Source organism: Aptenodytes patagonicus, chromosome 3, assembly GCF_965638725.1.
Source record: "Aptenodytes patagonicus chromosome 3, bAptPat1.pri.cur, whole genome shotgun sequence".
NCBI classification, from domain to species: Eukaryota; Metazoa; Chordata; class Aves; order Sphenisciformes; family Spheniscidae; genus Aptenodytes; species Aptenodytes patagonicus.
The window spans coordinates 96,269,023-96,294,040 of record NC_134951.1 but is presented as its reverse complement, the minus strand read 5'-3'; the positions used below and the strand labels follow the sequence as shown (position 1 = coordinate 96,294,040).

Genomic DNA, 25,018 nt, shown 5'->3' with positions numbered 1-25,018 from the left:
GGAGCCGCGAATGCTGTGCCTTGGCCTCCTCCCTGGCCTGGCCGGGGCTGGCCCCCTCCCAGGGTGTCCCCCCCCCAGCCCTGCCATCCCTCTCGCCTCTTCCCATTAAGGCAGCACAGGCAGCTGAGCTTCGGTGCCGGAGGAAAACAGGTGCCGGAGCCAAGAGCAATGGAGCCGAGTGGAGGGTGGGGAGGTGCAGGGGGAAGCACAAAAAGTGCACACGCACCCCACCCCCCCCCCGCCTGCATGGCAGTACCCCTTGCCGGCATTTCCTTCCATCCCCTCCTTGGGAGCATGGAGAATGCCCCTCTGCAGGTGACACTGGTGTGCCCACCTCCACCTCACTGCCTGTTCCCAGCCCTAGGGACACTGAGCGGGAGAGAAGGGGTGGCAGGAGCAGCCCTGCGCCCACATTTCTCTTCTCCCAGTCCTTGCTGCAGAGCTGGGCTGCAGCCAGCGCTTCTATTTTAAGCCCCACAGTGTGGATGAGGAGGCGAGGGGTGTGCGCGGCCAAGCCTTGCAGCCTGCTGGGGAGAGGCCCTGCTACCCATGGCCCCAGAAACTTCCCCTTCTCCCCCTGGGGCTGGTGCACACTTGGGAACAGTCTGGGCCAGTTGCTCTTTCCCCTTCCCAGCGCAGGCAGGAACCGGGGCAGCTGAAGCCGGCATAGCCCAGTGAAGTTATTGCAAAATATCTAGGATGCAGGAAGCCCTAGGGGTCCGGCCACATTTCCCCAGCCCCCTCTATGGCACGTAGCATCCGCCTGCTGTGACCTGGGCCGGCGGCCATCCTGCGAGAGAGGAAGGGCAGGCCTAGCTGTGCAGGCAGGAAGATTTGCTCTGCAGGCAGCGGTTTTCCTGCTGAGCTCCCTGTGGCAGGGAAAAGGGGCCCAGGTGCCCTGTGGGATTAGCTGGGCTGGGTGCAGGCACAGAGGAACCACGGGACAAAGCATCCTTGTGAAAGACACGAGGCGGCTCAGGGTTATCCCTCAGTAGGACCAAAACCTGCTGCAGGGGCCACCCTCATCTGAAGCTCCCCCCCCCATAGCAGGAACCACCAGCAGAGCCCCTCTCCTCCTGCACCAGCAGGTGCTGCTGGAGGAAGAAGCTCCCAGAATAAGCGTCTGTTTTTATTAAAAAACAACCAACCACCCCTGCTTGTGCTGCGTGTCAGTGAGATGCCTGGGGAGCCGGCGGCACCCAGGGAGAGCACCCGGCAGGTGGGCAAGAGGGGTGCTCAGCGCCAGGCTGAGGCTGGCAGTGGCTGGGGCACAGTGCAGCCCTGGGGCCAGCTGGAGTGGAGCCGCTTGCCGCAGCCTCTCTCCCTCGGGGAGGTGGCAAGTGGTGAGCTGGTGCTGGGAGCAGAGGCTGGGCCAGGACAGCACCCAAGAGAAGGATAAAGGGCAGGCTGGGGCTTTTCTCCCCCCTCAGCTGGGTCTCACTCCTTCTTCCCAAAGAACTTCTTGAAGACAGATTTGTTCTTGGGGCGAGGAGGGCCGGGGGTCTTCTCCCCCTGTGTGTCCCGCGGGCTCCCCGGCTGGGCCACGAAGGAGTGGCAGCGTGCCCGCGGCACAGCCGGCGCTTGCTCCCCAATGTACAGTGTGACCGAGTAGCTGCTCCCAGCCTCCACCGGCTCCTTGGGCACGGCCACTGGCGTGATCTTCTGGTAGGTGGCTGCAAGGGGGAGCAGTCAGTGGGGAGGGCAGGTCACCAGTGGGCGCTGCCAGCCCCCCAGAGCCCTCCCCGAGTGGGGGGCTGCAGCCCAGGGCGCAGGGATGTGGGACCGGGTGGGTGCTGGAGCAGCATCGCACCTGCCCTTGGGTGTCTGTGGGGACAGGGGCAGTGGTGCCACCTCCTGGCAGTGAGAGTGAAACCAGGGTTGTACCTGAGGTGAAGGAGTAGGACCTCCTCTTGTTGGCCACCAGCCCGTAGTCATCTTCTTGGCAGCTGTTGTCCCACAGCCCGGGGGACCCCCTGGTCCACTGCTGCTCCCTGTGCCCGGCCCCATGAGCATCCTCTGAAGCAGAATGGAGACATGTCACAAGGCAAGGCCACCACAGGACATCCCTGTGTCAGCCCCAAAGAGGACATGGAAATGTGTGGCTATCCCAGTATCCCCGGAAGTGAAGGGAGGTAACTGGTCCTTCCCCCAACCCCATTCATGGGCAAGGGGTGCCGGGACTGCTGGCCCAGTCCCCCCCGAGTTCAAGACTGACTGACAGCCTCCAGCTTCCCCCAGTCAGCTCCCTTGCACCTCTCTGGGCTGGGGAGAGGACTCCGGGGACAGCAGGAGCCCAGCCAGGCAAGAAAGTCACCTGCTGCTGCCACAGCCCCATCGGCTGGGCCATCCTGGCTGCCCAGAGGCTGCTGCGGCCGGGCATTTGGGCGGGGTAGCACCATGATCTCCTGGCTCTTGGCAGTTGTGACCTGATGATGTCCCTGGAGGTGGGAGCTCCCAGGGCTGGGGACCTTGCTGAAACTGGAAAATAGCAGAGATTTAATGAACTAGACTGGCCCACTGATGCCCTGCTGGAGCAGGGCACACCAGCAAGCATGGGAGAGAGTTGTAATAATGAGACCCAGCTCCTGGCTACTCACCCCCCAGCACCGCCAGTGCCCTCGACACGTTGTGCTGCTGCTTGGAAGTAATCCACTTCAGGGAAACCTGGGGGCACAGCAAACATCCTGCTGGGTGCTCTAGGCACACAGGCCTGTCCCGTGAAGCCAGCCGCAGCTCTGGCTGGCCAAGCCGCCCGGATGCCCGTGCTTCAGGGCTGGCCCCTCTGACCTCCTGCTGTAGCGCCTGCTCTTGGTCCTGCCAACCAGCCTAGGATTTCATGGCAGCACTGTACCAGCTACTAGGAAGGAAATTAACTCTATCCCTACCGAAACCAGGACAGCCCCCTCGGGTATGGGTACAGCAGCGGGAAGACCTCAGTGTTACAGATCTCCTTGCCTGGAGGGCTGGCAAGGGGTTTCTAGGCCCCGCAGAGGAGATGGAGAAAGACCGAGGTGTAATTATAATTTTCCTGACACTGGCTTTTTGCTGCTGAGGCTCCACTGACGTCAGTCGTGCTATTCCTGATTTATAACTGTGTATGTGGTGTGAAAACAAAGCCTCCAAATCCTGCCTGGCAGAGAACTGCCATTCCCGAGGCAGGTTAGGAGGATGCATAAATCAGAGACAACACTATGCTGCTTCTCTTCTGACCCCCCTGTGTATCAGAGGGCTCGGTGGGGGCTGCACGCCAGTGGTAGCTGCATATAGCCGGGCCCCTGTTCTGCCAGCAAGGGCTGCTCACCTGAGTTTTGCTGCAGCTTGGAGACCCATTCATTCATGAGGGGCTGGGAGGGGGCCCTCAGGAGGTACTCGGAGCCATCCCGCAGCCTGGGAGGGAGGAGAACAAGTCAGCAACAAGACAGACGTGGGGTGCAGATATCACAGCCCCCACCAGCCTGAGAAAGAAGGGAAGCAGGTGAGAAAGAAAGGAAGAAATCCTTATCTAGGAATCGGACCAAGCTGGCCCTGGCTGGAGGTGTTGGTGTGCAGGGACACATTAGGGAGGGCTGTGGCTATGAGGGGTGACTCACTGTAGCCTGAAGCAGTTGGTCTTCTTGGTGTACTCGGTGTCCGGGGTGCAGACCGCCCCAGAGAGGTTCAGGGGAAGGGCCACCACGGAGCTCTGTAGCACAGGGAACAGCAAGAGCAACAGTGGGGTTGGCAGGCGCTGCCCTCCCCTGCCGCGGGGGCGAGGACACCCCACTTCCAGCCCCCCACCCTGCTGCCAGCCCCCTCTAGTGCTCCCCCTTCTCCCGTGGTGCTGTGCCACCCTGCTCTCCCCCACTGCACCTTGATGCTGTCCCTGCGGTCCTGGTAGAAGCACAGCGTCTGCCTCATCAGCACGGCGTGGAAGAGGCCCCAGGCACGGCAGTTGGCCTGTGGGATGCAAGCAGGGGACAGCTGTGATGCCAATGGGTTTGGGAGAAGACAAGCGGTCCCCTGCAACTCAAAATGTCCCCCAGACCCAGTGGGCTCTGCCCTCTCAGCATGGCCAGCAGCACTGCCACGGTTGTGCCAGGAGCATCCCTGGCTTCGCTTCTGCCCTGAAACCTGGACCTGCCCCCATGTCCCAGCACCCCAGTCCCAAAGGAGCCCCGCAGCCATGCCCGTACCTTCCTCCCTCCTGTCTGCAACACGTGCTTCCTCTCCAGCGTCCCCTCCATCATCTGAAACTCCGTTTTACCAGGGGGGGCCTGCAAGGGGACAGGAGGTGAGTGAAGCAGCACTGGGGCCAGTGGTGCCAGCTCAGCCCCGGGGCACGCAGGGTCCATCTGACCCATCCCTGGCGGGTGATGCCAAGGTGGGAATGGGACAACAGGAACAATTTTCTGGCCTGGGCAGGGACTGGGCTGTTTGTCGGCTTTTGGGGTGAAGTGCTGCCTTGTTAAGGCTGAGGGCTGGTGGGAAATTGCCATTCAGCACCTAGCTCTTCCCCACCCCTCCCAGCTGGAGCAAAGGGGCCACCCGAGTCGAGGAGTCCCCAAACACAGGTCACATTTGCTGGAGCGGGTAACCCAGCTGCTGCCTGGGGTGTCCCCCAACCCCCTGCCTGACCCTAAGGGAAAGGCCCCAGCCCGCAGCTCTCACCTTGCTGCCCTCTCTTTCCTCTTCCCCATGCCTCCACCGATCCCAGGCGCCCAGGCCATCCAAAGGGGCTGCGGACACTGGCTCCTCTGTGCGGGGGGACACCCTGTGCCCGCTAGGGCTGCCACCGTCGCTGTGCCCCACACTGGGGCTCTTCTCTCCTGCTGGGCTGTGGAGGAGCCGGGCGGCAGTGGGAAGGGTGAATTTGGCCACCAGCACGTTGTTGGCCGCTGAGAGGATGAGGGGCCCACCGGCGGTGGCATCGGGACTGGGTAGGCTGCCCGCTCCGCTCCCTGGCCCATGGCAGGCATGGCTGCCGGCCGGCGGGCTGGGTGCCTGCCGCTCGCCCACCCCGTCCCAGATGGCCTGCAGCTCCTCCTCCTCTTCCTCAAACTGCCCGTGGACAGGATGGCAAACCTCCCTGGCGCCCGGCACAGGGCTGTGGCGTTGTGGGGACCCCAGCGCCCACTCGAAGACAGAGAGCTGGGTGGGGGCGGTGGGGGAAGCTGGGGACGCACCGGGCCGGCTGCTGCCAGCTGGCTGCTGTGTGCAGGCAGTGCCGGGGACAGCTCCTGCCCTGCCTGGGATGCTGGCTGGGGATGGCCCGAGCTCCAGCCGAGTGGCTTTGCAATGCCTGGCCCTGCCGGTGGCACCGGGGCTGCCACCCTGGCCCAGCCGGGAGGCCAGCTCATCCCCCTCCCAGCCGACCCGCTCGTGTGGCACACCAACGTGGGACAGCTGGCTTGGCCTGAAGTCCAGGAGGTCTTCACTGGCGCTGCTGGGGTGCCGTGGGCTCCAGCGCTCCTCCCCGGTGCGGTGTGCCCTTTGCTGGCTGTAGCTGGGGTTGAAGCTCACCTCCTCGAACCACGTTCCTCGCTCGCTCTTGGGGTACATCTCCAGCCCCTCACTGGGACCCTGGGGACTGTGCCCATCCACATCTACCTCCTCCTGCCAGCCAGCCCCATGCGGGCCTGTGGGCTCCCATGGCCTCACCCCCCTGCCCTGCCTCTGTTCCTGCCTCTCTGCCTCCTCCTGCTGCGCCGCGGGCCCTTGGTGGCGCCCCAGGACCGCTGCGTCCCGGGGCAGCTCCAGGCTGAGCACGGAGCCCAGGGAAAGGTGGGGGCACGTGGTTTTTGGGTCGGGGAGGCAGGGGTTCCGGGGGGCCGCCCCGCACTCAGCGTCGATGTCCCGCACCAGCGGGTTCCTGACGTAGAGCAGCAGCTCTCCAAGCGGGGGTCCAGCGGTGGCCGCCCCTGGCCCCCCCTTCCTTCGGCCGCACTTCTGAGGCCACGTGTTGCTGGGGCCGTGGCGCTCCTCGGGCGCGGGCTGCAGGGAGCTGGCACCCATGATGCCCTGCAGCGTCAGCAGCCGGGCCTGCTCAGCCCTCGCCCGCTCCCGCCGCTGCAGGCTGTTGAAGAGGGAGCCAGCCCCGGCCTTGGGCAGAGTGTGCGAGGTGGCCGGCGTCCCGCCGCTGGATGACGGAGGGCGACGGGCAATGGCAGGTGGCCGCTTTGCGCTGGAGGTTTTCCCGGCATCCATCTGCGCCTGGGGACACAGAGAAGGAGAAAGCGGTGATCCCCATGGCCAGAGCTTCTGCCACCCCACACCGACCGCCCTCTCTCCATGCTGCGCCTAGGCAAGCAGGGAGCTGGGGGGGAGGGGGGGGGGCAGGTAGCCGAAAACGCTCACCAGCGGCACGTGCAGAGCTGGGAGCGGCATGGCTTCACCTCAGCTGCCCAAGGGCTGCTCCCACCTTGGCGCAGGCAGGGAAGAGGCAGGCAGGGGAACCTCTGCCCATGATGGAGTCCCCCAGGTGCAGTGCAGCGGGGGCTGCCTGTGCCATACAGCTCTCACCCCCCACCGCTGCCCTCCAAACTACCACTTTTGAGTGGCTATGGAGACAGCAGTCACTGCTGCCTGTCCCTGCCACCCCTGCATGACCCCAGACGGCAGAGCAGACGAATGCAAGGCCCCTTCCCCTCCCGCAGACATCCTCTCCAGCCCAGCCGCAGCCCCGCTGCTGGGTTTCTGGGGTCACAAGGATGAATGCGAAGGGCTTTGTCTGCAGGAGTCAGAGGAGCGTCTCCCTGTACCCCTTAGGCTAGAGAGGGCCTGCAACCCACAACTGTCCTGGCAGCCTGGCAGCCCCTCGCCCTGCATCGATGCATTCCAGCCTCTCCGGCCCCCTGCCCTCTCCCTTGGGCCGCACCGCAGGGGGCCTGGCCATGGCTGCCCTTGGGGCTCCTTGCACACAGCCTTTTGTGCCGGGCCTGGAGCAATGAATGGATGGAAGCCCCAGCAAAACGCTGAGCCCCTAGCCCTGGGGTTAGAAGCCATGCACCCCCAAGCATGCCCCCCCAACACATGCACCCTCACACAGCCCCATCCAGCTCTTCCCCCTTCAGTCAGCTGCATGAGGGACTGCTGCTGCCCCCCAGCAACAGCTCGCTGTGCCTCCCGCGGCCACCAAAACCACTTACCCGGGGGGCCAAACTGCGGCCAGCCCCATCCGAGCCCCCTCCTCGCACGCCCCAGCACCCACACTCTGGAGCCCATGGCACTGGGGGAGTTTCCCCTCTCCCCCGGGGGACCACCACTGGCAGGGCAACGGCGGCACGGCCAGGTGGGTCAGTAGCAGGCGGGTTCACGCCATGCAGCCACTCTGCCCGGCATGCAGCCTCCCCCGGGGACGTTACCTCTTCCACCGGCTGGCGAGGCGGCTTTCTCTTTCTCTTTAAACTACCCCAAGTGTTTCCTAAAAGCCCCTGGCAACGCTTCCAAAAGGTTTTACAGCCTGAGGGTTTAGTGGCAGGGAGCTGAGCGGGGGGAGAGAGAGACACAGAAAGAGTTGAGGGCAGAGTGGGCGAGGAGCCACAGCAGGAGAGCGCAGGCAAAGGAGGTGGCGCAAGCTGGTCCTCAGCCCTCAGGCATTGCTTGGCATCAGCACAGCCAAAGATCCCTCTCCTGAGACTGACACGGCCCCAAAAGTTCGCTTCGAAATGGCCTGGGGGAGTCCCAGCATGGGGACTACCCCGCAGCCCTCAAAGCCTCCCAGTCTGCATGGGGGCACAGCTCCAGGGAACTGCCCTGGCTGCACGGCAGTGGCCGGCCCTGGGACAGGCACTGGGTGCTCACCCATGGCTCTGCCGAAGCCGCCTACCGTCCCCCACATACCGTCCGCAGCGCCTCCTCCCCTGGCCGCTCGCTGCCGGCCACCGGCTGTGCCTTCTTCTTCTCGCCCTTCTTGCCAATGCTGAGGATGAGGTTGACCGTCCCCCCCAGCCCGCTGGGGCCCCGTGGCGGCAGCAGCAGTGTGGAGGTCTCAGCGGGATCCCAGATGACAGCCTCCTCGGGGGGTCCTGCACCGTGGGGTGTTGAGCTGCTGGGCTCCTCCCAGCTCCGCTCCACTCCTGATGGGGCATCTGAGAGGGGCGATGCCAGTGGGGAGATGGCCGTTCCTGCTAGCAGCTGTGGCTCTGATCTTTGCACAGGCTGGAGGAGGGAGCAGGGTGTGAACTCCACTGGGCTGTGGATGCTCTCCAGCTGGGGCTGAGCACACAGGGCATGCTGCTCCTGGGGAGCGAGGCAAGAGAGGGAACGTGGAGGAAGGACTGCCAGGGCCAGGCACTTTCTCAGGACAATCTTCCCTTTGCCCTGCCTGAATGCCAGAGAGTCGCAGAGGTATTGGCACACATCCCTCCCCTACTTCTGCACCACCCACTCCATCCAGTGCCTCTGCTACCCTCAGCCTTGAGGCCAGTCCTGTTCCCCAACAGTCTCAACGTGGCTGGGTACTCACTTGGCTGGTGGGGGACGTGCCCGAGGGGCTCTCTGGGTCCCTTCTGTCCTCCTGCTTGCTCCCTGGGTCCCGCTGGTGCCTCTGTGCTCGCCAGCGCACCAGCACCCAGCCCAGCATGCTCTGCAGCTCCTCCAAGCGCTCCTTTATCTGAGGGGAGGAGAGATGCTGGGCAGCCTACAAGGACTCCTGGCCCATGGACACTGGCCCTACCAGGACACCTCACTAGGGAGCAGTTTAGGAGGTTTTTGGGACCGGGATACAGTCAGTCACATCACCTCAGGTCTCAGCATCCATTGCCGAGTGAAACCCCTTCCTGTCCTGAGCAGCCCCAGGGATGCATGGCTGGCCCTGTACCACTTGCTGGGGTTCAGCACCCGCACCTTGCTCTCTCCTCCAGGGATTGTCCCCAGAGGATTTCAGGGGGTGCTGAGGGTTTCCCCGACCCCATTCCCCCCATCCTTACTGTTGCACTCAGGTAGTGCTCCTCAGACACCAGCTGCTGCCCCACCACCGCCAGCGCCTCAAACTCCTTGAGCTTCCCTTCAATCCTCCTCTCCAGCTCCTCACATGGAGTCTCCGGGAGGCCATGGCTGCTTGGGCTTTCAGAGAAGATCTGAGCCCGTGTGTCCTCCGTCCAGGAGCTGTGGGCACATGAAAGATGGGCTGAGGGGCCTGAGGAACGATCCAACCCCTCCTCAGCCCTGCAGGCCCCAGGGAAGCCATTCCCATGCTCAGGGATGGCTGGAAGCAGCTCGCTGGGGTAGCAGCAAGCCTGGCAGGGCAGCACAAGATGCCATGGAGCTGCCCCACAGCAGGCAGCCCTGGCGCAGCCCTTCATTCCAGGCTCCCCATGGTCTTGCCTGGCTGCAGCTCCAGCACTGCCCACGTACTCGCCAGCAGCCCATGCTCCGGCAATGCCATGCTCTCATCAGCTCCCCCGCAACCACCACAGAGGCAACCCTGATGGCTCATCACCACTTACATCATCGCTAAATAATCCTTGAAGAAATGCCACAGCCGGCCAGCCTGCTGCACACGGGCCCGGGTCTCTCGCAGCAGCTCCCGCAGCCCTGCCCAGGCACACAGCGTCCCCTGCACCTCCCGGCTGACAGGGCACAGCCGAGCAGGGCAGAGCTCTTGCAAGCGGGCAGCTGCCCTCTCCAGCTCCTCCAGCTGCCCCTGCAGGGTCTCCGACACTGCACACTAAAGGTCACAAGGCAGAAAAGGTTCAGGATGCATCCAACCCCTCTGCGCCCAGGCTGGACTCCCCTGCGTTCTGGGATGCAGAGATGGAGGGGAGGATGCAGAGATGGAGGGGAGGATGCAGAGATGGAGGGGAGGATGCAGAGATGGAGGGGAGGATGCACAGGGGCTGCAGGGAGCGGGCAGAGCCACCCTTGGTGGGGAGGATGGGCAGAGCAGAGGGCTGCCTGGTTTCCCCACTCTGCTTGCGTGAGTCACCTCCCCACCGTCGGGAAGATGAGCGAGGTGCTGGCAGCCGGGTGCTGGCACACAGGAGCTGACGCAAGCTCTCCCCGTGCGCCTGGCCCGTGCTGGCAGAGGGGAGCGGAGCGGGGCAGGGCTCAGCTCCGCTGGAAAATTCCAGTCCGGCCCGCTGCGGCGTGCCAAGGCTTACAACACCTGGGCCCCCGGGGGCCAGCACCTCCCTGGGATGGCCCCAGTCAGCCGGGACACCTCCCCGCCACGGGCATGGCCAGCCACAGTGCTCCCCAGGTCTCACCTCCATCTCCTGCTGCCGGCTCAGCAAGCCCTGCAGCCCCTGGAGGTCCTTCTCGCTCTTCACCGTGGTGAAGCTGCTCTCTGCTTGAGCAGTGTCGCGAGCCAGTGCCTCGGCTCTGCAGCGAAGGGCCTCCAGGCGCGGGGACACCTCTGCCACCTGGATGGGTGGGGGTGGGGGGAAGAGAGATGAGCCCCGGCGTGGGACCCCCTGTGCCACCACTTGCCACACGGCCCCAGCCCACTCCAGCTTGGGGGCACCCTGCCATGCGCCTGCAAAAGGGCAGGGAGCACCAGCCACGGGAGGGACAGGGATACCAGCCTCGCACAGAGCAGTCCCCATGTATCCCAACGCCCTTGTGTCCCACTGGGACCAGCCAATGCGCATGCCCTGTCCCAACTAGCTGGCATGCCCAGCTGCAGGTGGACCACCCGGCTACATCCCCAGACCCCCCGCCTCCATCCCCTACCAGGCGCTCCAGGCTCTCCGTCTCTGCTGCCACCTCCATGACCCGCTCCCGCTCCTTCGCTGCATCGTTCAGCATCTCCACAGCCTCCTGCAGCTCTCCCAAGGGGCAGCTCATGTCCTTGCTGCTTGGCAGCTGCCCGGCCTGGGCCGAGAGCAGGGGAAAAGACCCCTGCAAGCCACAATGCCCACTCCCTGGCTGAAGCCAACAGAAACACCAGGCATGAGGGAGATGGGGAGCGTCCCCCCAGGCAGCTGGGCCAGAGGGGGGCACCCACAGGGTCCCCCTGCCAGCCACAGACCAACCCTTGGGCCAGTCCCAGGTGCTGGGCAATCCCGAGGGACGCCTAGCTCCACTGCTCACCGCTGCAGGTCCCTGCCGGCTCCGCGCGTCCTCCTCTTGCAGGTCCTGCAGGAACTCAGACAACACCAGGGAGTCACGCAGGTCTGCTGCCCGGCGCCGCAGGGCTGCCTGCACATGTGCCAACCTGTGGGGACAGGTGCCAGCACCCTCCACACCTCCTCGAGGCGAGCATCCTCCTCCTTGCACCTCCTCGGGTGCCTCCTCGCACCTCCTCAGGGCAAGAATCCTCCTCCCTGCCCACCCCGGGGGACCAGAGAGGAGGAACCTTCCCCCACGACTCACTTCTCCTCCACCATCTCCACCTTCCTCTGCATCTTCCTCGCCCCCTCATGCTCAGCGGGTGTCTCGCCCGCCGCCTCCTCCCGCAGTGCCTGAAGCTTGAGGCCGCACAGCAGGAGCTGCCTCTCCAGCTGTCCCGTCTCCTCCAGGTCCCGACGCAGCTCCGCTGGGCTTCTCATAGTGGCTGGCTCTGAGAGTGACCCGGCCACAGCTTGCAGCCACCGCTCGGCCTCGTCCAGCTCCCCCACCAGCCTCAGTGCCTGCAGGGAGAGCACGGAGCCCATAAGCCTGGCTCTGAGCCACCCAGGGGAGGCAGGAGCCACGCTGCCACCCCACTGTGGGTACCTAGGGCACCGGCAGCTTGGGCAGCACAGTTGGAGCAGCGCGTGGGCTGCGAGGCCAGCTGGAGATGTCAGTGCCAACGCTGCAGCTCCCATCCCTATGGGCACCAGCCTTGCTTGCTGATCCCCAGCAAGCTGGGGCGTGCCCCTGTGTCCACCCCAGCCCTGCCTCCACATACCTTATCGATTTCCCGCAGCACGGCGCCGTTCTCCTGGTGCTTCCTCTGCAGGTCCTCCCACAGCTCCCCCAGCTCCCGCAGCATGGCCTCCACCTGCGGGCTCCTCAGGGGTCCCCCTGGCACCAGCCCCTCCTGGAAGGCAGGGAGGGCAGTTAAGACAGGCCCTGCCTGGTGTAGACCCCACCCCACACCCCAGGGGGCTCACCAGGAGCACAGCCCTGGCACTGGAGCTGGCGTCCAGGGGCTCCCACTGTATCCGTGCTGCCTCCAGGCTCTCCACGTCCCCCACCAGACATGGGGGGACTCCAGGACCCCCACTCTCCTTGTGTGGGGACACAGTCTGCCAAGGAGCAGGGAGACATGGTGCATTAGTGCCCATTAGACCAGGGACAGGTGTGAGTGCACAAGTGTGCATGCCCACGAGCAGCAGGAGGGGGTCAGGGAAAGGGTCCCCCTTGACACTGGCTCCTCTGGCTGGGCTGGGAGCAAAGGGGGGTCTTGGGGAGACATTACTGCATTCACTGCCTGATAGACGTCCTGCACCTGGGCCTCCAGCTGCTGCATCCCCCACTCAGCCTCTGCCTCTCTCCTCCTCCTGCAGGGAGGGGGACAGTCAGGACTGCAAGGTCCCCCCTTGCACAGGGAACTCCCATCCCTGTCCCCTCTGACTCCATCCCACTCCCCACAGCCACCTCCACAAGCCAGTACCTTTTGCTGTCCCTGCCATGAGGGGGCTGCCCCGCCGCTGGGGAGCCAGGGCTGCTCTCCTCCCCTCTCTCGTGCTCCGCCATCTTCCCTGGCACATCCTTTGGCACCTACGGCACAAAGGCTCCCATTCCTCCTTTGCCAGCCAAAGTGTGCGTCGCTTTGCCCCGGGCCTGGCACTTATCACCTCCCATAAGCAGTGGGGCCAGGTCACAGGTGTGCTCAGCTTGGGCTTCGCCCAACACCCGAACCCCTTTCCCACAAGCTCCCCCATCTTCCCAAGGCAGAGGCGCTGGAGATGCCTGGAGGAAGGCAGACACCTGTGCTCACCATGCTCCTGGGGCCTCTTGTCCATTTGTCTCCTGCTTCCTTCCCCACAGCCCCACGGCTGCTATCGTCTCCTCGGGGCTCAGTGCTTGGAGCTGCAGCTTCGCCCCCTGGGGAACCGCTCGCCAGCACCGGAGCCTTCTCTGTCCTGGGAAGGGGGTGCGAGGGAGGCCCAGGGGAGCAGAGGATGAAGAGAGACCTTAAGAGCTGGTGCCCCAGAGACAGCCTGCCAGGTTGTCTAACCAGGCCTTTTCCCAGACTTCTGGCTCCAGTGCTGGGGGGTCAGGGTTGGGGCCCTGGGGCTCCTGCTGGGCTGTGCCCTACCTCAGCACCTGCTGGAGCTGTGCCCAGCTCTCCTTGACATCTCGGTGCTTGGGGGTAACTCGGGCTGCCAGGCTGGGCTGCAGGCTGAGGAGCTGGGACACAGTCACATCCAGCATCTGGAGGAGAGAGAGCAGCCAGGGAGCAATGACAGGGCTGGCGAGGAACGAGCCACTACAGCCGTGGTGCGAGTGCGTGATGGCAACCCACCACCAGCTCTGCGGGAGCAGGAAAGGTGGTGGGTGCCAAGCCCGGTCCCCTGCAGCCCCTGGGGAGGCTCCCCTGTCCATCACACAGCCCCGGCCACCCCACATGGCTGTGGGGTGCCCACCGAGCCCCCAGCCCTGCTGGTGCCAGTGCTGACCTGGGAAGGCACACAAGCCCCCCTCTGCCAGGATGCTCCCCGGGGCTCAGAGAACGAGGCAGAGCCTTGCACTTACCATCACCTGGCTGGCTATGTCCCTGACGTCCCGATCCTGGCCTGGCTCGCCCTCTCCTGGCTTCCCCATACCGCAGATGCTCCTCTGCTGTAAGAAGAAGCTGCATTCAGTGGCAGGAGGAGGACGGGGCCCTGCCCTCAGCTCCAGCAGAAAGGGACGCCGCAAAGCTGAGCTTGCTGCTCTGGCTCCTCATCTTACATCAGGCTCTGTCCCCCAGCTCTCTCCCCGAGCCGCAGGCTGAGGGTGCTGGGACCACAGCAGCCCCCATGCAGGGGACGAGAGCGAGGTGCTGCCCACCTAGTTTCACTCTAGCCATGCGACAGCCCCGCACCAGGCTGACCCTGGCTGCAGTGCAGGTACCTTGGCGTGGATGGCCCCGAGCAGGGTATCCGCTTGCTGGAGGAAGGCAGCTACCTCCAGGGCCAGCTGCAGAGCCTCGTGGTGCTCCTTAAGGGTCCCCTGCAGCCGCAGCCACCTGCGTGGGTGGAAGGGGAGAGGTGAAGGGCAGCCTGTGCCCCCCTAGGGAGCCGTGCAGAGGTGGGGCGAGGGGAAGCAGGCGGGAGGTTCGGGGGGTCCTGCTTCCTAGCCTGTCAGCTCCCTGCGCCTGGCTCGCCCCTGCTCAGCCCATGTGTCCTCCACTCACGTTTTGTTGAGGTGCTTGCGCCGGGCTGAGATGCTCCTGCTCTCACTTTTGCCTTGTTTCTCCAGCTTCTGGGCCAGGCTGTTCAGCTCCTCGTGCAGACTCTGGAACTGCTGCTCCTCCTGGCCCAAGCAGAGAGCCGGACGTCAGCATCCCCTGGCCATCCCTCCTGCCCCCCTCTCAGGGACCTGCGCCATGCCCCAGCCTTGGGACCCCAGGGCTGGTGGGGTTCAGGGTTACTGGCACGCCAGCAGTGCCCCAGCAACCTCTTACCTGCTTCAAGTCAAGGATGCGGCGGGTGAGCTGGATCTTGTCTGGGCTTTCCTGCAGGAGGGCTGCCAGGGAGGGCTTCTCCTCCTGGACCAGGGGAGGGTATGAGAAGGTGGGGGGGCAGCCAGGCTGTGCCCCTCCCCGGACCGCACTCCCCGCACCCCACACCTTGTGCCTGATCCATGCCTCCAGCTGCTCGGCTTTCCTGTTGAAGTCCTGCAGGCTCCGCAGCACCCCCAGGGCTTTGCTCTGGCTGGCGGCCGTCTGCTTCAGGAGCTGCCACTGGTCCCGCAGGGCCAGCAGCTGCCTCCGCACCCCCTCGGCGCTGGGGCTCACCCGACACATCAGCTGCTCACCCATCTGTGGGGCCAAGAGACCCGCTCAGCGTCAGGGGCTCCCAGGGACCCCCCACTGTGGAGAGCCCGGGGACACGGGTGCTGCAGGGAATGGGAGACGTGCTGCTGCCCAGCCTCACCTGGTTGAGCTTTATCAGCGTGTTCTCGAAATCCTTCATGTCCCGCTGCAGGGTCTGAGTCACCTCCTCCCAGTCCTGGAGGTCGCAGCCATCCTTCAGGTCCCGCAACTTGCCTCGCACCCAGCCCTCTGCCTGCAAGGTGGCAAGAGCCACGTGGCCAGGTGCCTCTTCCAGAGCCCTGAGGATGTGGCTTCGAGGACCCAAGCCCAAACCCCCTCAAAGCCACAACAGGGACCAGAGGGCACCCTTTCGGCTGACAACCTGTTTGCTCTGAGCGAGAACAGGCCAGCAAAGGGCGTCAGAATGGCGACAGCAGCAATGGGGGCAGAAAGGCGAGCAGCATCTCGCTTCTTTCCAGCATCTGCCTGCCCCAGCCCAGCAGGAAAAGCTGGGGCCCCCCAGGCAGGCCAGACTGGGGGTCTCTGCGTGGGACACCCCTGCATGAAGCATCTCCTCTCCCCGTGCTCGGCTCCCCTGTGCAAGCACCCATGCGCCCTCCCCAGCACGGTGTGGAAGCAGCCCCCCCCACACCATCCCCATTCCCACGGTGCTGGGGAGGGACAGGGGCTGGGAGGAGGAGGATGGGGGACGGGAGGAGCATGCGCACATGGGGAGGAAGCAGGGCCCTGGTGCGGGCTGACCCCCTCTCCCCGGGGCCGGGAGCCAGGGAGAGGCGGCCAAACATGATCTCATGCCACAACCATGGCTTCGCTCAGGGCCGGGAGTTCAGCCCTCCCCGCTGTGCACCCCACCCCACAGCTCACATGAAAGGCTGCCGGTGGCCCCCCTGCCCCCTCCACACGCAGGCCCTTTGGCAGGCGCCCCAGCTGGCCTCACCTGCAGCATCTCCCTGTTGAACTGGGCTACCAGAGGGCTCAGGTTGAGGAGGGGGGACGCTCCCGCGCTGCTTTGCCCACCACATCTCAGTGCCACTGTGGGCTCCTTGCCCTTGGGGCTCTCTTTCCGGGGCGATGACGCCGGCGGTCCTGCCAGCTAGGGTGGGCAGAGGTGGGGGGGGTCAGCACGCTGCCCCAGGGAGCCCTCCCCATCACCTCCCAGGAGCTTTTCGGAAGCCCAAGTAAAGTATGTCAGCCTGCCTCATCCCCGATCCCACTGATTCACTGACATATTTGGGGTTCTCTCCCAGCACCCCGAGGCACAGCTCCCCTCTCCCAGGGCTGCACCAGTGGCTTTCACAGCCCTGGCAGAGGGTTGCCAGGCTGTCCCTCAGCCCTGGGTCACTGCCAGCTGGCAGGCTGGCACCCAGCACTGTGCCCACTTTGGAGGCGGATGTGGCGCTTGCTGCCCCTCCAGCCTGAGGCTGTGCATCCCTGCAAGGAGCATTCTTGTCTGCGGCATCCATTTGGTGTCACCCCAGGGGACACTGCCAGGGGATGGAATGGGGAGGCCATGGGGCAGGTCCCTGACGAGCTCAGTCCGCCACTCCTTCAGGGGCACCCGGAGACCCCCACCCCAAGTGAGTGGTGGCAGAGGGCAGGAAGCACAGCATCTCCCCCGGGGCTTGGCTTCGCGGGCGGCCGGTGCTGACGAAATGCTCTTTCAGGGCTCCAGCTCCGCCGGGGGTGATGATGAAGGTCAGCCAGTGAAAGCACTGGCCCCCCTCCAAGCTCAGCCCCAGGCCCAGCTGCATGCAGCCCAGGAGATGGCACAGCCGCCTGGGCACCCGCTTCCCACCCCACTGCCCAGGGACGGGGACCTGACCGCACCCTAACCAGCAGCAAACAGGAGCCTGGGCATCTTCAGGAGAAACCTGAAGGTGCAGGGCTCGCTGCCTCCTCTCACCAGGCAGAAATTGCTCCCAGGGCCAGCCTGGAGCAGCCCTCCCTCCCTCCCCGAGGGGGCCGGCTGCGAGCTGCCCCGTGGGGTCCCAGCTGCCCCCAAGCCCACCAGGGTGCAATCTCCTAGGAGCCTGTGGGGCAGTGGAGTTTGGGCAACTGAATCAGGCTCTCTAAGCACTCTGGCATGCGCTGCCCCGCTGACGGCATGGAAGTCGCTTTCAAAGCCTTTCTGCCTAACCACAAGAACTAGAGAAATCCTCTGTCTTTTTTTTTTTTTTTTTTTTTTTTTTTAAAATAGCAACACAGATTCTCAGGCCCTCCTGCGACTCCAGGATCTTCAGTCTCTTGACACAGCCAGGGCTGGAGGAGCCTGTAATCCAGCTCCCTTGGAAGCGATAAAACCTCTGGGTGTTGGCCTGGGGGCTATCCCCTCGCCCCATCATGCCCAGCTTGTCCCCTCACTCATTTAAAGCAGTGAGGCTCCATCCACACCCATGCCCGGGCAGACCACCAGTGGCCGCCCTCGCTTGCTCAGCCCCAAGCTGCACCCCTGGGTCAGACCCTCTAAACAGCGAGGGCAGGGGGACGTACCGCATAGAAGGGGGAACCTCTGTCCACCGGAGAGCAGAAACCACCAGCCCGGGGACTCCTGGCCTCCTGCTGCTCGTCCTCCGCATCCACGTCCTTCCTGAGGAAGACCTAGAGATGGGAAGGTGCAGCCGTGAGCCTGGAAGTGCTCGACTGTCCTAACAGCTGAGGGGACGGAGGAACGTGCACCTGCCTCCCCCTGCCCTGGGCCAGAGGAGGCTGCCAGCAGTACCCAGACACCTTGCCCGTCCCTCCTTACGCATTCAGGCCAGGCTCCTCCAGGCAGCATCCGCAGCTGCTGCCACACATTCAGCAAGTGGCAAGAGCTCCTAAGCTTGCTTTGCTCAGTGCCTTCTCCATTTTAGCTCACACACACACATCCTTTTTCCCCTTGAATTGACTCCAAAGCCAGCAGAAACCCATTCAGTGGTCACCACTGGCCCCTGGTCATCTAAGATGCTCAGAGTCAGACCCCCCTGCCCATCTCCAGGACAGCAGGGCAGAGGCACGAGGGCACAGGAGGACAATAACCCCACCAGCACGAAGCCGAATCCTCTCAGCTGCTGATCCCTGACCTTGGCCTGTCCGGGAGGCAAGAGTTAAGGGGGCAGCTGACTCGCAGGGAAGGGCTCCCGTGGGACAGAGGCGAGGGTGGGAGCAGGAGAGGCAGGAGGAAGGAAGTCCAGGAGCCACAGCCAGGCACAGAGAGGAGGTCCAGGATGAACTCCACATTACCTTATCCTTAACAGAGCTCAGCCCCAGGAGGAGAGGTGCGTGGGATTGCTTGGATCATGCACAAGGGCAGTCACTCTCATCCTCTATGGATGGATCTTTTCTTGGGCCGTCGGATGTAGCAGGCCAATTTAGGGACCTCCTTCCACTCCCTCCCCAGGGCCAACTTGCTGTCTCTGTAACAGCCATCGAAGTGTGCACAGGACAGCACGAGGTGGTGGACAACGTATGCTGCCCCCACACCCCCTCCCTGATCTCCTCTGAGGCCACAGAAAATGGGGTGATGGATCGGCCAGAGCTGGACCCAGCCCACCACCGCTCAGACCACTCCAGACTGGGGACAGTGTCCAAGGGGAACCAACCCAGGCGAAGCAGGACTCCCTCCCTGCACAGAAAGTGGCTTCCCACCATCTCTGCAGGACTAAAGAAGAGTCCCAACATGGATGGTATGCCCCAGCTCTAGAGCTGCTGCCACCAGAAAGGCTCGGAGCCCCATAAACAGCCCAACAACTCTCTAACCCCTGGGAGACCAGCACCACCAGATCTTTCCAGGGGGCTGCAGAGCCCGGCTGGTGGCTGCAGAGGACAGACCACCACACCACGCCACAGCATCCCATCCCGAGCAGGAAGAGCGGGCAGGGAGTGAGGCTGAGTCACGGTCCGGCAGGCGCAGCAAGAGCTCAGTGCGTCTGGCAGGAGGGTGCCAGCAGCTGCGGGAAGCGCAGCTCTGAAGGAGAAGGCACCCTCCCGCCCAACCGCAGGGCCGAGATGTTTGGATGCCTGTTTAGGGAATGCCAGGGAGCTAAACATGAAGTGCTCACAGGGCGTAAGACCCTAGGAAGCCCCTCTCCCAGGCAGCATTGTCCCATGCTGGCTGCAGCCCATGAGCCCCCCCCCAGGGCTCAGCCGTGGGAGACAAGCCTGCAGGTGACACGGGAGCTTTATTTAAAGTCCTCGTCTCGTGATCCGTCAGCCGCAGGAAAACAGGGCTGCCGGCACAAGGATGACTTCATCCTTCCCGCAGAGCTGCTCCACCGGGACTCCCCCCCCCCCGTCCCTCTGGCCAGAGCTGGGTCCTCACTCCAGCAAAACAACACTTTTGCAGCAAACCAAGGCTGGGAGAAGGAGCCGTGCCTTCCTCAGCATCCATGAGGTGCTGTGCTAACCACTCCCCAGCAGGACCCCAGGCTTCACAACATGAGCAAAGCCACACATGAAACGAGCGCAGCGGCCTCAGCTGCCTCCTCTGCGAATGCTTTTTTCCCTCATTAAAAGCAAAATTAACGCAGCACATATGCTCGCCGCATTCCCGTAGAAGGGTAGGTGTCAGTGATTTCCCACAAGCAAGATGAGCAGGGCCAAACCCTCCTGGGCTGCACTGTGCTCATCCTGGAGGGGTCCCCCATTCCTACAGGGCAGGAACGAGGCACAGAGCCAGGGGCCGTGCCCTGCCCAGGGGACAGCGTTCCCTTCTCTCCCCCAGCTGCCATCCCGCCTAACACACACTTTCCCCTGTGCCCTGGCTCTCCCTCTCCCTCCCAAGGCTCCATCTTGCAGCCTGCCCCCCCCTTCCAGCTCCACCCCCCCAGGCCAGACAGGCAGGAGGGGCCGATCCTGGCAGCCTCCCGAGAGTCCCGCACCACACCACCGTGCCGAGCATGTGTCCCTACCTTATATGAAAGAGGGGAGCCCTCATGCCGATGCCCCTTGGGCTGCGCAGACTCCGGCTGCCCAGCAAGGAGCTGCCTGCATGCCGGAGGAAGTGGCAGCTCTTGCGAGGCCGTGCCTGGCCTTTATTGGCAATGAAGACAAGGGTTTTGGCAGTGGGCTGCGTGGCTCTCCCTAGCGCTATCCCGCCGGGAAACCAGCTGTTGCGGGTCAGGGTTAAATCCCAAGGAGTTCCTGCCTGCTCTTGCCAGCGCCGGCGAGGTCTCCAAGCTGCCTTCCGCCCCATCCCAGCCACGCAGGGGGTCTCCCGGGCTCCGGCACTGACGGATTCGGACCTCCACGCCTGCTAGCACTCAAACTCAGAGGGCGGGGTGCCGGGAGCCTTGGGTCCTGCTCCTAGCCTTGTTCCAGCTCTGCCTGGCTGTGTGGCCCTTCATGAGTCACTTCCCTTCTCCCAGCCTTGGTTTCCCCCCCGGTAAACGGGAGAGCGAGTTCCCAGCTCCCCACACACAACTGCATCGTCACGGGCATCCCAAGAGCTGAGCCCTCCATAGCTCGGGCTCTGGGGCAGAGCTTTTCTGGTTCATCTTAGCCCTAGGGGAAACCTCGTCTCCAGCTCACCCACAAAGACCTCCTGCCCTCCAGCCTGACGGTACAGAGAAGTGCGCGGGGGGGGGGAGGCGGGAGGAAAAGTGACTACCCCAGGAGCCCTGTAGCGAGTGCTGCCTGGAGGGCATGGGGACAAGGCAGCAGGGATCCCCTGCCGGGGCGCAGCCTCCCCAGGACCTACCCGTCCCTTGGCAGCCAGGAACGGGGAACCGCAGGGAAGACGGGGAGAGAGCAGGGCGCAGGGTACGGGGAGCGCTTACCTTGAACTGAGCTTTCCCTGGCCTGCTGTTGTTGTTGTTGTGGTTCCTCTCGCCGCCGGTCCGGGCAGGGTCCCCGGGTCCCCCTGCGTCCCCCGCGCCAGCCTCCCCATGCCAGTTGGACAGCGTGATCTTCTTAATGGAGCGGGCGAGGGAGTTGCGGTTCAGCCGCTCCTCGTCGGTCCCCCCTTCCTCGCCGGGGCTGGGGCTGCGGGGCTGGCCCTCGGGGGCGGCCGGGCTGGCCCGGGCTTGGGCCAGGTAGAGGGAGATGCGCTCGTTGAGGCTGCGGCGGAGGCCGCGGTGGCTGTCCAGAGCGGAGGCGAGGGCGATGCCGGGGCAGGCGTCCCCGGGGAAGTCGGCGGCACACTTGGGCAGCGAGAGCTTGGTGCTGATGGTGAAGGGCTGCACCTTCCTCGCCGTGCTGCCGGACATCCTCGCCCTCCCCGCCGCCGCCGGCGGGCAGGGGGGCAGCCGGGGGGCCCGGCCCGGGCACCGTGGGGCTAAGCAGCAGCGCGGGGCCCCCGCTGCCCGGGAGCGCCGGTGATGGAGACCGCCCGGGCGGCGCCGGCTCCTTCCCCGGGGCGGGCGGCGGCGGGGCCGCCCCTTCCCGCGGGGGCGCTCAGCGGGGCGGCCCCGCGGCGGGGGGCAGCGGGGCGGGGGGCGGCCCGGCTCCCATGGCCGGAGCGGCAAGGCGCGGGCGGCCGTCCGGCCTCGGCTGCCTGGGCGGACCCTCCGCCCCCGCCGGGGCGCGTCCCCTCCCCTGCCCGGGTCCCTCCTCCCGCGGCGGGCAGGGGAGGCGGGGGAGAGCCGCCGCGCCCTGCCCTGCCCTACCCTTCCCTTCCTTCCCTTCCCTTCCCCGGCCGGCTTCAGTCGTCCACCTTCTTGCGCAGGTTGAGGAGGCAGAGCAGGCAGGTGAGCAGGGCCTGGCGGCTCTCCCGGGAGCGCAGCCGACGCCCCAGGCGGCGGAGCGGCGGCAGGAGGCGCTTGCGGGCCAGCGGCAGCAGGCGGGCGAGCAGGGCGCGCAGCAGCGGGGCGGCCAGCGGCGGGGCGGGCATGCTGCCCCCCGAGCCTGCGGGCGCACTGTCAGCCCCCGGAGCCCTCCGCCCCTCGAGGTGCCTTGGCGGATCGGGGGGTGCCCAGGAGCTCCCCACGCTTCGGACCTTCCGACCCGAGTGGAATGCGGGAGCCCGAGCGCGGTGCTCGGGGGTCCGCACCTGGGAGCGGGGGGCTGCTTGGGGGAGGCTCGGGGGAGAAGCACTGGAGGGAGCTCTCCTCCCCACCTCTTCCCCTGGTCACTCTTACCCTCCTTGGGATCCTTCCTGCTCCGGGACACCGCTCTGCCCTTTCTCCCAGGGGAGCCTGTACTGCTCAGCTCCCCCCACGTGGACCTGCTACCAGCCCAAATGGCAGGAATGCCTCCACAGCAAGGGACAACAAAAAACCCAGCTGCCCATTTAAATGCCCCCTCCTCCCAGGCCAGACACATGTTCCCTGTAAGTGATACTGCTCCTGAACCCAGGACCCCATTTGTCAGGGTGGCAGCGCTGGGGGAAGAAGGGGGGCGAGGGAGGAACAACATCTGCCCACCACAGAAATGTGGACTGGCAGGATGGGGTCTCATTTCACTACAAGGCTTCGCCAAAGCCCCTGAGCAGGCAGCTGGGTCCAAAATATGCTTGCCTGTCATTCTCTGCCAGCGCCAGCAATTGCCACCCTGCTCCCACAAGGGCCAGGAATGCAGACCAGGCGAACCGCCAAGGAGGGCAGGCAAGGGATGCCCCAAGGCACGAAGCTCTGAGGAGCAGATGGGCACTCCCCTGGGGAAGAGCTGTGATCTGGCTCCACGCGGGGCTCCAGAGCAGGCTGGTAACCAGTGTCCCATGCTTTCCAGCTGTGCTCCCAAGCTGAGCCCGCTTGGGGCAAGCAGCCAGGGCCCTGCAGACCAGGGGAGCACAAGCTAGCCAGGGTGAGGGCGCAGGCAGGAAGGTGCATGTCTCACATCTGTGCCCTTCCGCTTCCCTCCTGCGCCTAACCTTTGTTTTGTTCCTGCTGGCTGGCTGGCTTCATTTCCTCCCCTCGTTGTTCCCTTCAAAAACCCTGCCAAGGCCCTACTCCTGGCTCCTGCTCAAGCAGAATTTAGGAGAATGAACAGACACGAGGGACCGAAAGCTACTGCTCTGTCTCCTAGCCTGCCTGATGCAAGCTGTCCCTTGCCCAGTGAGTCCCATCCAAGGGTGGTTAGTTCAGCCAGGGTGACCTTTCCCAGCCCCACGGATTCCTCTCGGGGAGCCAGCCATGGCTGAGATGAGGAAAGCCGGCTGGCCGTGCCTCAGCACAGAGACACCATGTGCCGAAACCAGAAACAGCTCCCTGACGGCTCAGCTCCAGGCCCGGGAGCTGCAAGGACCGGGGCTGACGTCAGCCCCTTGGGACTGGCCTCCCGGAGGCTCCCGGAGCCTCCCAGGCTCCGGGTCTGCTGCGGTTAGAGGGCTCTGGTGCAGGCTCACCGCTCCGGTGCATGCTGCTGCTGGCCCTGTGCCGGCAGTGTTATGAGGAGTGGGAAGAGCCTGGGCGAAGGAAACAGGAGCCAAAGCTTTGCTGCAGCTGTGTCAGGGTTTACGCTTCCCTGGGAGGGAGCTTCTCCCCTTTTTATCAGGGAGGCAGCAGGTATGGCACTTGGCCTGCTCTTGAGACTCCTGGGTTCACTGTGCTGCGGCTGACCCCGCATAAGTTGCTGCCTCACTCGGTGCCTCGATTTCCCCAGCAGTACAGGCCCAGTGGGAATATCCCCTCCCTGTGCAGAGGGCCCTTGCAGTGTCCCACCTCTAAGCGGGCTGGGGACCACTGGGATGAAAAGTGCAGAAGAAAGGTAGTGACCGCAGTGATGGAGGAGAGCAGAGATCTTATTCCCTAGGGAGCCTTACCTGTTCCTAGGAAAAGCCCTGCCTGCCTATCCTACCATGCCTGTGGGGGAAAGCCTGTCCTCTGGTCCCATGGGGAAAGGGAGGTGCTGGCCAGGTGCAGAGGTGTTGCAGCAGAAGTGTTGCAGCACGTTCTTGGGGGCATTGTGCCTGAGCATCAAGTGGCAGAGATACACAAAGGGGGGATGGAAAATCCCTTGGGAACAAAGAAGCGTCAGTGTGTGGCCTCTGCAGAAACCTGTTCCTTCCCAGGGAGCAAGCGCAGGTAAGGGCAGGAGGGGTTATCCTGCTGTGAGAGCCAGATGCTTGCAACATCCCAGCACTGGGCGGAAAGTGGGGCAGGGCTTGTTTGCCAAGCCCTTGGGATTCGTAAAGAGGCAGATTTTTGTCTCTGTCAAAAATGCAGAGACGTTGCCGAGCCCCTTTCCCCATCTGGAAGGTCAGGGGCTTTAGCCTTCTTTCACAGTTGGGCAAAAGTACAGCCCAGGGAGGTGGAGGGACTTAACCCTGCTGCTCTGGTGAGTCAGGCACAGAGCTGGGAAGAGAATGCAACCTCAAAAGAAAATGAAATCCCATCAGTATCTACTTCCAAACACAAGGTTTAGGGCACTGGAGTCCTGTGCCCGTGTATTTCCCGGGCCAAGGCATGTAGAGCCTTGCTGTAATCTCTCTGATCCATGGAGGACTTTCTGCTCCTGCAGTCACTGCTCTGTCTCTCAACCATTTTTCTTGTCTATCCTTCATCCCTCTTCACCAAGGGGCTCAAAATCCCTCACCAGTTGGCTGGCTCCTTTTTTGTCGGGTACATATCAAGGCTGCTTCCTTTCAGGCATCCATTTTCTTTATCTTACCAATTGCACAACCAAGTATCCCCTATTTAATTGCCAGGGAGGGCTGGGATCCACTTCCTGAGCCCAAACAGAGACCGTGTACCCCTCCGTAGCACTTATTTCTCTCAGGTGGTCAGTTAGCAGCTGGACATCAGCAAACAAGGAGCAGGAGATGCCCCTGGGTGGCGCAAGGCAGGCACGAGGTCCCGGGAAGCCTGCGGACAGAGCACCGCTTGTGACGGGAGAGCAGGGCTGGAAGCAGCCTAGCTGCAGGGGCTGTCCTCAGGGTGGTGGCAGGACTGCGCAGAGCTGTCCTCTTGTCTTCTCCGCTGTGCCATCCCAAAGCCCTGGGGATTCGGCTTGCCCAAAGCCCAGCCCCTTCCTTCTTGCTGCTGAGCAGGGGTGAGCTCACAGCCCACGTGTCTTCTGGGCAGATCCCAGGGCTGGAGCCAGCCGGCGCCTCCGTCTCCATCTCCTCTGGGAGAGGACGACCCGCTGGGCGGCCACCTCGGAGGAGGCATGGTTGGAGGGTCAGGGGTGTGGGACGCACCAGCCTTTGGGCAGGACACAGCTGTGCTACCTCCTGGCACGACCCCTCTTGGTTGCTGCTGCCCGTCAGCGGAGGGA

At 64.2% G+C, this 25,018-nt stretch overlaps 1 protein-coding gene across 6 annotated transcripts; it reads right to left on the bottom strand.

Moving 5' to 3' along the window:
• Window positions 1-1,116: 1,116 nt before the first annotated feature.
• On the bottom strand, window positions 1,117-21,202 carry LOC143158418 (uncharacterized). 6 transcript variants are annotated; one of them, XM_076334345.1, is made up of 33 exons: window positions 20,644-21,202; window positions 17,378-17,485; window positions 15,825-15,980; window positions 14,988-15,119; window positions 14,681-14,872; window positions 14,516-14,599; window positions 14,246-14,364; window positions 13,963-14,077; window positions 13,603-13,689; window positions 13,166-13,281; window positions 12,845-12,989; window positions 12,518-12,624; window positions 12,323-12,404; window positions 12,015-12,149; window positions 11,810-11,941; window positions 11,293-11,549; window positions 11,011-11,134; window positions 10,651-10,845; window positions 10,185-10,340; window positions 9,426-9,646; window positions 8,907-9,084; window positions 8,444-8,590; window positions 7,819-8,217; window positions 7,341-7,460; window positions 4,648-6,189; window positions 4,173-4,253; window positions 3,850-3,936; window positions 3,591-3,682; window positions 3,302-3,387; window positions 2,598-2,664; window positions 2,315-2,478; window positions 1,885-2,016; window positions 1,117-1,673 (listed from the first exon to the last, which is right to left on the bottom strand). In XM_076334345.1, the coding sequence occupies exons 1-33, from the start codon at window positions 21,070-21,072 to the stop codon at window positions 1,438-1,440; spliced, it is 6,423 nt and encodes a 2,140-aa protein (XP_076190460.1). In that variant the 5' UTR covers window positions 21,073-21,202; the 3' UTR covers window positions 1,117-1,437. The 6 variants fall into 6 exon arrangements, with proteins under 6 accessions (XP_076190460.1, XP_076190464.1, XP_076190462.1 ...); XM_076334349.1 differs by having other exon boundaries at window positions 7,819-8,136; XM_076334347.1 differs by having other exon boundaries at window positions 12,332-12,404.
• Between the last annotated feature and the right edge of the window lie 3,816 nt (window positions 21,203-25,018).